The 13,652-nt window shown below is 35.9% G+C and overlaps 1 protein-coding gene across 3 annotated transcripts in view; it reads left to right on the top strand.

Moving 5' to 3' along the window:
• The first annotated feature begins 5,927 nt into the window (after positions 1 to 5,927).
• LOC131072030 (uncharacterized) overlaps positions 5,928 to 13,652 on the top strand; it is a 165,996-nt gene continuing 158,271 nt past the window's right edge. For all 3 annotated transcript variants that reach the window (XM_058008056.2, XM_058008046.2, XM_058008036.2), the window contains exon 1: positions 5,928 to 7,001. In XM_058008056.2, the coding sequence (XP_057864039.2) occupies positions 6,366 to 7,001 (636 nt within the window). In that variant the 5' untranslated portion in view covers positions 5,928 to 6,365. The remainder of the gene's footprint in view (positions 7,002 to 13,652) is intronic.

Raw genomic sequence — 13,652 nt, 5'->3', positions numbered from 1 at the left:
TTTTAAAGTCCTGAAAAATCCCTACAAATCAAATAAAGTCCTAAAAAAAATCCATAAAAATCAAATAAAGTCCTGAAAAAATTAATAAAAAAATTGAAAAAATGACTTGAAATAATCCCAAAAACATTCATAAAATGTCCTGAAAAAATCACTAAAAATAAAAAAATGTCATGAAATAATTACAAAAAAGTTGTAAAATGTCTTGAAAAAAGCACAAAAAAATAAAACAATAAAAAACCCTAAAAATTTGAAAACATGAAAAAATCCAAAAATAAACACTTTTCTTTCATTTCACCAATAAACTATCCCTTTTGTACATAGATAGACATCTACGTAGACATCAGACAGAAAACACATAAAACATTGCACTTCGCAAATCATGCATCAACAATGAACTGTTCAACCAACCAAGCTTTCAAACTGATCAAAGTTGTCCTATCAATCAACAATATCAACATTATCAGTCATTTGTCAACATTATCATGGGTCTTATGCAGGGTGTAGTATACTCGAAACCAGACCTTGTCTTAGACGGGGTACTGCATTCCTTGAAACCAAACAACATAATTGCCTTTTAAACACAACATTCTCACTTTTGGCAATGAAGATTAGGATGTTTGTTTGACTTGTTTGAACTTGTGAATCTTATCCTTCTTTGATTTATCTTTGATCGTGTTTCGATGCTACTTGATGATGTCATAGAGTGATTTAGAGTGGCTGGGATGGCTCATGATCATTTTTTGTTTTGTTTTCTATTTGCAGAGTGTTTCATAAATTTCTGGGGCACATATGTCTTGGGTGTCTGTGATAAGTATGTTCGCTTTGTGAACGCCGCACACACCTTGACCTTTGACACATGTATTGTCTTAGGCAGTTTTTGACTCATTCCTTGTTTGCAATGTGTTTGTTTTATGCAAAGGGATTGCATTATTGCTTTCACCTTCAATGCCATGATGCACTACATCCGTTTTGCAATATTAAATAAAGGTTCTCACCTACTCTTTGTGCATTTGTGAAAGCAATATTTTTCTTCACCACTAACTCTTCTCCATCTAATTTCCTCTAACTAACATTTCTTCTGTCAGTCATTGCAGTCATCTTGGTCTAGTCCTGGTATTAGTTTTTGATAAATTGGCCTCTTTTCTGGATTTTCCGACCAATTCCTCGAGGGGGCATCCATATATGTTGTCATTGTTTGGGGCATATTTCTTGATTATTCTTTGAAACAATGCTCATAATCGCGTTGTCTCAAAGAGGGGCAAAATGTAGGCATCTAAAAATGGTCAATGCTTGTGGTGTCATACTTTAACATGTCCCCATGATCTTATTTTAGGTTTTTCACATCATTTTAACATTTCTTCTATGTCACACACTAAATCTTTATTATTTGTCGATATTTTGTCATTCTTTTGCATTTCTTGCATTTGTCGCATTTTCAATTAGGTCTTGTCAACATTATCATTATTAATTGCGATCTTTGATCATCATCAATATTATCATGTCAATTGGACATCGTCAACCATTCTCAATGTCGAATTAGGGTTTTTTTCTGATCAATCATCAATTTGTCAATCTCTTATCAATTTGGATCGATTAGTCATTGGTCCTCATCAATTGACGTCTATCAATTTCATCCTTGTCAATCTTGATCAATTTATCATTGATCTTTATCAATAAACATCAACACTTTATCAATTATCCAATTTTCATCATTAAATCATGATCAAATTGACCGTATATCAATTATCTTTTGTCATGACCTAATTACCATCCTTGCATTTCTAATTCATCTCCTAGGGTTCTATAATTTAATCATTTAATCCTATTTGCCATTTTCCCTCTAGGTTAAATAAATTATTCATTTATCCTAAGTCTTCTTGTCACAATTAAATATTTATTTAATTGGCTAATTAATTCCCCTTCTTATGTGAATTAATTGATGAATGAAAACTTATTAATTAATTCACCTAATTTACTAATTTCCTAATTTCTAATTTCATCACTTTCTAATTTCCTAATTTTCCAATTCATCATTTCCACCTAATTTCCTAATTGCTAAATCCTAATTTTTAACTCATTATCTCTCTCAAGTGGCTCCTATTTTTGTGCTTTAATTTGGAAGCATGTTTCCTTATTCATCATGAGTTTGGGTATTGCATCTTATCCTAACATTATATTTGATGGTTAGTCTTATCCTCTTGCATGGAAAGTGTGCAATGGCATTTCTTTCTAAATCTGATTTTTCCCATTTTTGAATCCAATGACATCTAATATCGATTTCTTGCTAATTGTTGTCCTCTCTCCAATTTGATTTTTTCCATTTTTGAATCCAATTGCATCTAATATCAATTTCTTGCTAATTGTTCTCCTCTCTCCAATTTTTCTATAAATTGGATGCATTTCTCATCAAAATCAACCACGCTTCTAGTATCCTCACGCAACCAAAATCGATCTTGCTTTCATACTTTGCTCTTGCACTTATAGGCGAGATCCACAAATCCGCTATTTGGAGGAGAAAGGAGGACAATGGAGAGATATGAAGGAGATGCTTTGCTTCTATGGTTTGCAATTTGATTAGCATTTTGTCTTCATAGATTCATTGCATCTAATAGGATCAATTTCACTGCAATCTAGTTTTTGTGGTTGAGCTAGAGTAGTATTGCTTTGATGTATTCCATTTTCCTATCTACAATATCCATCTAGATATATATGTATATACACGTTGTGTCTACACACACTCAAATCAACATAATGATGGATTATGGATTTTGAATTTAATTAATAAGGATTGAATGATTATATAATAATAAAAACTAAGACAATGAATATACCACATATATAAAGCACAATAGATAAGGGACAAGTTTATGTCTTATATATCTATATTAACATTAGATTTAAATGAAATGATGTAACATGAGGTTTGAGTATATTGATTTAAAAATATTAAGCATAGATTAAAAGATGATATAATAATCATAGATCTTTAATTGAAATTAAAAAGAAATGGATGATGCATCGATTATACTATATTCAAATTTACAAGTTATAAAAAGTAATAATTTTTTGTATTAAAAAATATTTATCTAATAATATAAATATATCATAACTATACATAATATCAAACAAATGATAAATTTAATATTAAAATAATTATTATCATGAAACATTTAAAATCTAAATTAAACAATAAATCCCATCTTTTAATATTTTAAGATACAATCTCACATAGCCTATATCTATAAAAAAAAATATAATTAAACTCATAAATACTATATATAGTCTCCACAAAAGTAGAGTTTATAATAGAACAAGGCTCGTATCTCACTTAAAAGACTAATATTTTGCATCACAATTAATTGTGTAGATATTTAATAGATATGTGCATTTGGGTTCTTCAAAGTGTGTGGACTTTTTGGTGACATTCTTTCCATTTTCTAGAAATGGATTTAAAATAGCTTTAGTGGAATACATATGTTCAATTGATTAGGGCCCCATATCAATGGTGGAGAATTTATCCGCACACATGAGACAATATTATAGATGAAGAAAAAGAAGAAGAAATTTTAACATCCACGAGGCTAAATATAGCCTATGGGACAAACCACCTCACAAACCAACTTTTTTATTTTAGCTCTTTTCCTATGCAATGTGATGATGAGTGCCCCCAAGTTCTCCACAATCCCCTCGCTAAATAAATTATCCCAAGAGCTAATTGCCAAGGTGTTTACATAACTGTCCCTGTTGTCCTTGAAAGCTTCACACTCTAGAATGAAGTGTTTTTCTATTTCCACTTTACCTTAAATGCAAAAAATGCACACTCTTTCCTCCCAAGCTTCTTTTGGTCTTTTCCAATATCCAATTTCACAATGGAGTTGATGAGAGTTAGTTCGTAATTGAGCAATAAGGATTTTGGCTCTCCAAGAGATATAATACTCTTCAATATAATACTTTTTCTTTCTCTCTAGCCCTTTATCCCAAGTACACTTATGAAACTTATCTATAACATAAACCGTTATCTCCTTACTATTCCTGGGGCATGTGTTCAAGTAGATATCCCATTTACTAAACCATTTGCTATTTTGTTGCATCCAAGTCTTCTTTCTTTTGCATAAAGTGACATCGAAGACAATCTCAGGTCATTGACAATCTTAGATCATTGACCCTCTTTTGTTGGCTCAATTCTTTTTAAATAACTTATGAGACTCTCCATAGCAATTTCTTCAATAGACACAACCCCCACTTCAATCAACATGACATAAGTTTGAACTTGTTTGTAATCAAGCATTTTTGAATTTTCTCAATTTATTTCCACTGTAAGTCAGACGTGTTGTTGGCCCACACTTCACAACCATAAAGTACAATTGGAAGCACAAAAAGCCCAAATAGAGTTTGGGTAGTCTTATGATCCCACAACTCTGCCTCTTTGTACCTATTTTGAAAAGCACAAAATGCTTTCAAGCTTCCTAGAGTTCTCTTCTTTCTACAACCTATCCAACTTAGATTTTTGTTGAAGTCAATTCCGAGGTAATTGTAATCTGTCACTTCTTCAAGAACATTGCCTTCAAAGTAGAACTTATGCTAGTTATGTTTTCTTTTGTTAAAGAAAAATATCACTTTTGTCTTGTTACTGTTGACTTGCCTCCCCACTATTCTACTGTTAGGAGAGTAAATTCTTTTGTAAGCCAAGAGTAGATTTACAATCAAAATAAGGTCATCCACATACAAAAGGAGCCTTATAACAAACTCGCCCAATTGAACACCATCACCTCCTTGTAAGTTTAACTATTCTTCAAGTTTGTCAATATATAAACCAAAAAGTGTAGGGGACAATGGGCATCCTTGCTTTACCTCGATATCACTCCTAAAAATTTCAGAGATGCCAACTGAAGTTCTAATTTTGACTTTGACCTCCTCATGTAGCCTATGAACTACTGCTTTAAGATGCATAGGAACCCCGAGTTCCTCCATTTTGTGCCAAAGCTTATCTCTAAAAATAGTGTCAAAAGTGTTTTTGAAATCAACAAAGTAACAAAAGGCTTCCTCCTTTTGCTCCCAACTTTTTCACTAATGTGCCTTAAAGTTATACCATGATCAACTGTGGAATGCTTAGGTTTGAGACCTAATTGTCCTTTGACATGTTTATCACTTTCTTTCGTCCCCTTGATGATTCTATTTTCTATCATATTGCCAAATAACTCTACAAGCAAAGGATTTATCATAATGGTTCTATAATTGGAGGGATTATTGATATCGCCACTCAACATTGCTAAGCTAGTTGTCCAATTCGTAGGGAATCACTCTTGAATGATGTTATTGAAAATTTTTGTAATGTGAGGTGCAAGGGTTTTCATACCCCACTTTAGATACTATGCTTGAAGTTCAACTAATTCTTTTGCTTTTCCAACAACCAACTTGTTAATACCCATCTCGATCTCTTGCATGCTAAAAAGCTTAGTGGTGGTGTTGACCAAAGGGGGGGAAGGGGATGCAACTTGAGAATCCTACTCATAAAGATGCTTTGCATAATTGAACCATTGAGATGCTGTAATAATATTTTAAGTTTGCCTCTTTTGAGCTGAAGTTCCTTCCAAAATAACTTAAGGTTATTTTTCTCGAGGAAGACAAATTCTTCCCTTCTAGTGGCCATGAAGTCAGCTTTTTATTTTTCTTTATAAATATAAAAAGAACCAGCTGTTCCATGCAATAATAACAAATGATATTATAACTAATAGAATAGAAAATTGATGTATTTTTTGAAAAAAATAAAGTTTCTACTCTCATCACTAAAAAGAAAGAAAAATTAAAAAATAAACTATTTAAAATAAGAATTAAATTTACTTGTTAAAATTTTTAATTCTTTGAGCTGATTGGCTATGGTGTGAAGGAACTCATAAAAGTTGGAAGGAAAAACAAAACAAAAACATATGGAGCACCCGACCTGCTCAATTTAACTTCTGCCTTTCAATTTCCCATCCAAAAATTTTGTTATCTGCAATTTACAAAATTATTTAAGCTGGCATTTCGAATACCAGTTATGGTCTGTATGATGTTCCAATGCCCCAACTTTGAAAAAGAATTAATTTTGTCTGCAATTTACAAAATTATTTAACCTGGCATTTCGAATACCAGTTATGGTCTGTATGATGTTCCAATACCCCAACCTTGAAAAAGAATTAATTTTGTCTGCAATTTTCAAAACTATTTAAGTTGGCATTTCGAATGAGTCATGGTGACCTCGCTCAAGCAGGGAGTCGGGCGTAACAAGACGTTGTCAAAGCTTTCAAGTCCTTGTCCGACTCCCTCATTATAATTCGAAACGCTCAAGCGGGTGCTGTGGTCATTTCCGCATTACTACAAGAACAATGCAAACAGAGGAGCAATGCAGTTCGGAATTAGAATTCCGGCAGCGAAATCAAGTGGAATTGAAGAACATCTCAATTCTTGAGAAAAAATTAGCAGAACTGATGCAAAGCAGAGGGTGGTTGGACCCTAGCGTGAGAGGAGCCCGGATTAGCCTCAGAGACGCCTACGAACGCCTGTTTCTCACCTTGCCGTCTGGGAAGGCCTCGGAAATGGAGCAGAACCTTTGGCGCTTACATTATATCGGTATCCAAGAGTTTCGCTCCAAAATCCGCAACCTTGCTCCTTCATCCAAGCGCAAGGCCAACCGTGACAATCTCTCCCGTGTGGTCAATTCGTTCAAAGCTTTTCTGGACGAGGCCTCCGGTTATTTTCACTCCCTTATTGTTAAATTGAGGGTAAAACACGCTCTTCCTCCCTCTGCCTCGCCAGGGGAGGGCTTAATGTGTTTGAAAGACCAGGCTTCCAATCCCTGCGCCGTTTCCTGTCACAGACTATTTATCTATTTGGGGGATTTGGCAAGATACAAGGAGCTCTTTGCAGTAGACAATGCGAAAGATCGTGACTGGACTGTTGCTGCCAATTATTACAAGCAAGCCGCGGCGCTCTGCCCCTCTAGCGGCAATCCGCATAACCAGGTTTTATGTCCACATATTTCTGTGCGTTTTCAAAATTATGGTTTTAAGAAATATGTAACAATATTTTTACTTTATCATCAAATTATGAAACAAAACTAAAAAATTGTTCTATCAGAATTCCGTGGAGTTGGGTCCCCCAAATACTGAGTTTTCTTAAGGAAAAAGTTAAAAGTCTAAAATAACTGTGAAGATCTAATGCCTAATTAACACAAGGGAAGGAAAGTTGTCACAATTCCATAATGCCTGGCAGACTGGCACTAACCCCTTGTCACCTCGCTGTTTGAAAGTGTACTCGTTAGAAATCAAAATATGTAATTAGTTAATTGTTTTGTTAGTTGCCCCTTTGTGTAATGGCGGTTAGTTCAAAATAATTTTGTATGTTCTCACTTGCTGGATCTGCAATAAGATGGTATTTTTCTCTGCTACTTCTTATCGTGTGATAGTAGAGCATACTGAGAATGGTGGTTAGTTCAAAACAGCTTTGTATGTTCTCACTTGCTTGATCTGCAATAAGATATTATTTTTCTCTGTTAGTTCTTGTAAAGTTGGAATGAATATACTGCTTCCTGAAAGAAAGTTATAAATGCCATTGAAGAATTTTGATCGAAAGAAGGTGTCAGGACAAGGCTACCTGCATGAACGTTGAAACAAAATCTGGCTCGAACCAAGTCCAGGCATCAATTTTGTAGATGTGGGCACTGTTGGTGTTGGAAATAAGCCACACCCGGACCGACGATGGACTTGTCCTAGAGGGGCCAGTAGCTCGGTGGTAGAGCACTCCAGCAGTGTATGGAAGGTCCTAGGTTCGAGTCCTAGCTGGTCCATGTCTCAACATGGTATCAGAGCCAGGTCCAGGCTAGGAGCCCCAAGCACACAAGAGGTGTGGCTTAAGGGGGGTGTTGGTGTTGGAAATAAGCCACACCCGGACCGATGATGGACTGGTCCAAGAGGGGCCAGTAGCTCAGTGGTAGAGCACTCCAGCAGCGTATGGAAGGTCCTAGGTTCGAGTCCTAGCTGGTCCATGTCTCAACAGGCACTAGCATGACCATCAAAATCCGCTGTTGCTCTTGCTTGTAGGAGGAGCTGTCCCTCTCATTACCGAGGCAGGACTCCACTACAAATCATGATTTGAAATAATTAATAAACCGTCCCAGATATCGGCCTCCATGTACCGGTGTAGCCCATTCCCCTGGCTGAAAATTTTGAAACAAGCAACAGGTGTAATGCTGCTATGACTGCCGTACAATCCCAAATCCATAATCTTTTGGGAATTAGATGGTGTCCTTGCTGCAGCCCTTTTGTCCTAGGCTCATCCTCTCAACTGTGTTTACTCAGCAGGCCACAGCATATATTAATACATCTCATATTTGGAGAACATAACACGGAATTTTTGTATAAGAAAATGCCGTGAAGACTTTTGAATGTCTTGATACTTTCTATGAAAAAAAAATTGAGTCATAAAAGTCCACCTTTAAATCGTGCATGAATTATGTATTTTTCTTTCTTCCAATGAAGAATCTAGTTTCCTTTTCTTAAGGGCTGCCCCTCACCATCCTCTTGAATTTTAAACGTGTTTGTTAGCTGCATCCCTTAAAACCGAAAGATGACGTGAAATATAATAGGGCTAAAAATAATGCTTATGGACAAATATTTGTTGAATGGGTCAAATTACTTGGAATGGGTGACAAAGATAAAGACAATCTTAATGTTTCAGGATGTTAAGATTGTTTGAGGATGTCTAGGTTGTGGTCCCAATCAAAAAGACTGAAAACCTGTGTTATACAGAAGAAGAAGACTAATAGGCCAAACACAATTGGCAGGCCTTCACTAAGTTGTGACATACAAGATGCTCATAAGGCTTGGGAAAAGTTTAAGATTGTGTACAAGGTGAACAGCAAGGTGCGAGTATTCTATCTCATGGACAAGCTGCTGCATATACTTAAATGCAGGACGACGACAAAGTTGAAGACTTTCTCATGCGACTCACAAACATTTAAAACCAATTGCTAGAGGTGGAGGATGAAGTCCAAGAAGATCAATTGGAAGGGATTATGGTATGTGCTATTCCATAGTTGTTCAAGTTCTCGTAACTTTCTTTGATCATTGCCAATCACCAATGAGTTAGCTTACTTTATCAAGAAATATAGTGAGTGAGTGATGTGCTTTAATTTGCTTTAACTCATCCTCATCTCCCCTAAAAAATAATAATATATTGATATGCTTCATCTTGGGTGTTGCTTTGAATGTAGGGCTCATATTCATTGCTTTTTCTCCTTTATTTCACTTTTTTAGACGTTCTTCTTTCACTTGGGCCCACTTACTATCTTGAGCGGTTTTTTTTGTCCAACATAACTTGGGCGCCACTGTTGCTTTGTTTATCACTTCATTTTGGCAAGAAAAACATGCTATTTTGGTGTCTGATGGAGTTTAGGTGCCCATTTGCTTTTTGGTGGAAGTTTTGGATCGTTAATGCCAAGTGAAGATTTTATGATACTAACACCAAAAAGTGGGACTCTAATAATTTAGTGGTTGGTGGAAGTTTCTTCACTTGACTCCAAGTGGAACTTTTAGGTACTTTGTAATGTTTCAAACTGATTTTTTGTTCTTATTTTTGCAATTCCACAACCAAAAGCATGAAAACCTTAGCAACTTTAGGTCACTGAGATTCCGATGTGGGCAATGTGAGAGCATATGGTGAAAGGATTAAAATAGTATTGTATTAATATGCTTGTTGATGACAAGCCACACAATTTAAAAAATATGTAAATCAAGATACAATAGATGGAAATGAAGTAAACTATGGTCATGGCGGCATAGTCTTCCAGACACAAAAAATCTATATCTGAAATATGATTGGAACTAATTTTATGTGATAAGCACCGTTTTTTTATGAAAACTCTTCAACTGAAAAAGAAATACAATGTAATGTCCAAGTCACTTTCTGATCACCTAGTTCACGTGATGGGCAAGGTGATAGCATATGGTGAAGGGACCGCACACTATATAGATTGCAGCAACTGAAAAGAAAATGCACTAGGCAACAAGCCAGCCAATTTCACTTATTTAGTGGAGTGCTAATACAGTAATTGAAAGGAAGGAACACTTCACACTTATTTAGTAGTGTCAAAACATTAAGCACAAGCATATCACGCTTATTCAATGGAGTGCAATTACAAAGCTTCCACTTATTGAGTGGGTAACAAATGTAGCACTCTCCACTTATTCAACGGGGTAAGTAAATATAATGTCTCCACTTGTTCTGCGGGGTAAGAAAATCCAAGTTGTTCCACTTATACAGTGGGGTGAGTACATATATCAACGATCAAAGGCCAAACCCACTGGCAATTACCATCTAGTGTTTAGAATGAAATATTCAAAACAAAACCTAAGTTGCTGATTTGGGTGTGGGAACCGGAAGTAGAACCTAGTATGACAATTTTTTATCCTTGGGTATGGGTATATATATATATAATTTTTTTTAGGCAAATTGCTACCATGGGGTGAAATATACTTGCTAGAGATTTTTATCAACTTACAAATGTTAACGGACAGCCAGACCCAGAAATTATTTATTTCATGAAATATTTGCAAATTACAGGCAGTTCGATAGGGTTTTACTAACATGTAGCAAGGTTCTTCAATATAACTCCATTATATAAAGCTTCTGCCAGGGATGATACAAATGATTAATCAATACAGCATATAGGCTTACCAAATATTATTCTGAAATCAGATTGCACAACTTGCACTTAGGCTGATATACACGAGATGCTGGGAATAGTTTTTCCCAGTGCGACCTGCTCATGTTGCTGACGGCTGGTCTGTATTAGCCACGAATTAGAATCTTTGTATTGAGCACTATAATCCCTTCAACCATGCAGTGATACCAAACAGACTGTAGTTCCTCCAAATCGCCCAGGAAAATCACCTTCAGCACTGGTGATAGGTATTTAGAACAACTTAATGGCTTCCAAGACTGAGAAAGTTGTTACTGCAGACCTGGGGCTACGTCCAGAGCTGCCTTGACAGGGGTTTCATCCTGTACCATTTCTCCTCGCCTGCAACTTGCCAACCCCGGCAACACCCAGTGGATGGGGTTGGACAGTCTGCAGTTCTATTTTTAGGGTTTACTTAAAATCCAATTTTCCTTTTGCAGAGAGTTAAATCAGAAAATAAAATCGATGGCCATAATAATAATCCTTCTTCAAACATCTACCCCCTTTAAATAATAGCTTCACATCAACCCCAAAAGCATCAATCCATCTAGAAACCTCCTTATAAGAGACTTAGGCACAAATATCAATGTTGTATGAAATTTAAATTGGCCCCCATAATTATTCACCTAGAAGAAATAATGTTGTAACTTAAATGGCCCCTTCATTAAACATAATGAATAATTAAAATATATTAGCACTAAACTTCAGCTTTTTGGGCTCATTTTTAATTTTTCAATTATTCACTCTTATTCCCTCAATTTTCCTAACCCCAGGAATGAGGAAGGCTAGGAAAATTCTCCTCCATTTATTGTCATACGGAAAGGGACATTACATGGGGTCCTGGCCATTGGTTAGATTGTCCGATCCTTTGTTGTTATGGTTTGGATGTTGTCCCAATGCCTATTGTCTGTCGTGATAATGCTTTCGGTTTGATCAATGGCAGCTTTGGAAGGGAAGTCTGTTGCTTGGTTAGCTTCTCTATACACATTTTGGATTGTGTAATTTGCTATCCCGTCAAGTTGCTCTTTGATATGCTTGATCCAAAGTTGGAATTTCCAACTCGTAGCGGTATTTGACATGATTGCATTGATGATGAGCATAGAGTCACCTTCTATGCCGAGGAGTTTAGGTTATTCTTTCTGCAACACTCGATTCTTTCTGCAGCATCATTATTGTACCGTCTGGAGTTGTTATCACCCCTAGCCAAATTGGTGATGCATTGTGGTCACAGATGATGAAACCACAACCAAATTGGCTAGGATTTGACTTTGATTCCCCGTCGAAATTCAACTTTAGTTTGCTAGGGGGGGGGCAAATTCCATCTCACCAGCCTTCAATTTATTTTTATTTTCACGAAGTCTCCTTTGGGGGGAATTAAGTGTTTTCAAATTGTGGAAGTTCTATCGTCCCAAGCAGAACAATATTTGCATTTCTTTTGAGTGATTGCTATATTTTAATGCTCACTTATTCCTTTCTTGATTTTTGTCAGGGTAGAGTCCAAACTTGATTCTATGCCCACGAAGATTGGCGAGTTACGTTCTTTCCATATATTCCAATTGATTGTTGTCAAAATAGCGTACCACAAGCCATGCCATAATGATCCTTTATTAAGGGCTGGACATCGAATGAAAATGTCTCTACTGTTGTTTGCAAGTGGGCCCGACCATTCTATCATCTATTGGAATTTCTTCCAACAACTGTTGGCAACTTCGCATTGTACAAACAAATGGTCCATTGTTTCGTTACTTGATTTGCATAGTGGGCAACGAAAAGGGCCAGTGAACCCTATTTTTTGTAATCTATCTCCTGTTAGAGTCTTGTGATGCATTATTTTCTAGGCAAAATCACTTGCCATTGGTAGGATATTTCGGTTCCAGCATAGCTTCATTGGTGTAATGTCCCCGTTTTCGTGAGCATCAGAGTTCTAGGAGTTAGCCTATTTTTGGACCCTTGTAGGCTAACAGGGTATGGATAAGGGGGTCATTGATGCAGTATCTTGAGGAGTTGTCAGTCTATTTGTTCTAGTTTAGTGTTGAGTTTAGTCCTGGTCTTCTTTTCATTAGTTTCTGACATTATATGAGGATTTCCTAATTTTTAGGGAAAAACTGCTAAAAATAGACATGGTCCTATTTTCATTGGTGTGGCGAACTGTGGCCCTAGCTTTTGACAAATTCAGTTTTAGAGCAATAATGAGAGATGAATTTTTAAGTGGTTCCACAGGCAATTAATATTTTAATGAAATATTAATATAAAATCACAAAGTGCATCACTTAAATTTATTTAAGTGAAAAATTAATATCTCCTAAGCCAGGCGTTGCTTTTAGGGTTAAGTTGGGAACCCTAAAAGCAAGTTATAATTTTTAAATCCCTAATTGCCAAAAATCGTACTTTTTGGGTATTTAGGCAGCCAAGATGGAAGTTAAACCTCATTTTTCATTGATATTGAGCATTTGACATTTCTTCTGAGCACTTGGCTATGGCGGCTAGGGTTTGGACCTGTTTTGGAGAGCGTGCATTCTTCAGAATTCAGTAGCTTTGAGATTGTGAAAGATCAATCGAATTGTTGCAGCTTGGTTGGCTTCATTCAGAAGTCAAATTGAATTGAATTGGGGCAGATTTGGCTTCTTACAAGGCAGATCTGTTGTAGGTTTCCTATTTATTGTTTTGTTGTTAATTCTTCTATTGTTTGGAGGCTTCTTTTCCCAAACACACAGCTTGCTCATTTATTGGCGCCATCTTCCATTGTTTGGGTGTCTTAGTATTAAATAAGAGCAGATCTGAATTGTTTCAGAATAAAAATCAGAACTTTGTAAGTTGCTGATTGAATTCTTTTAATTCAATAAATTGGCTAAGGACCTACGGGTATGCTTCTAAATTCTCCAGTTTATTGTTTCAGTTTATTAAATTCATGTGTTATTTTAATATGTGTTGCAAA

This window comes from Cryptomeria japonica, chromosome 11 (genome assembly GCF_030272615.1).
Source record: "Cryptomeria japonica chromosome 11, Sugi_1.0, whole genome shotgun sequence".
Taxonomy (NCBI): domain Eukaryota; kingdom Viridiplantae; phylum Streptophyta; class Pinopsida; order Cupressales; family Cupressaceae; genus Cryptomeria; species Cryptomeria japonica.
This window is presented reverse-complemented; position numbering and strand designations above follow the sequence as displayed.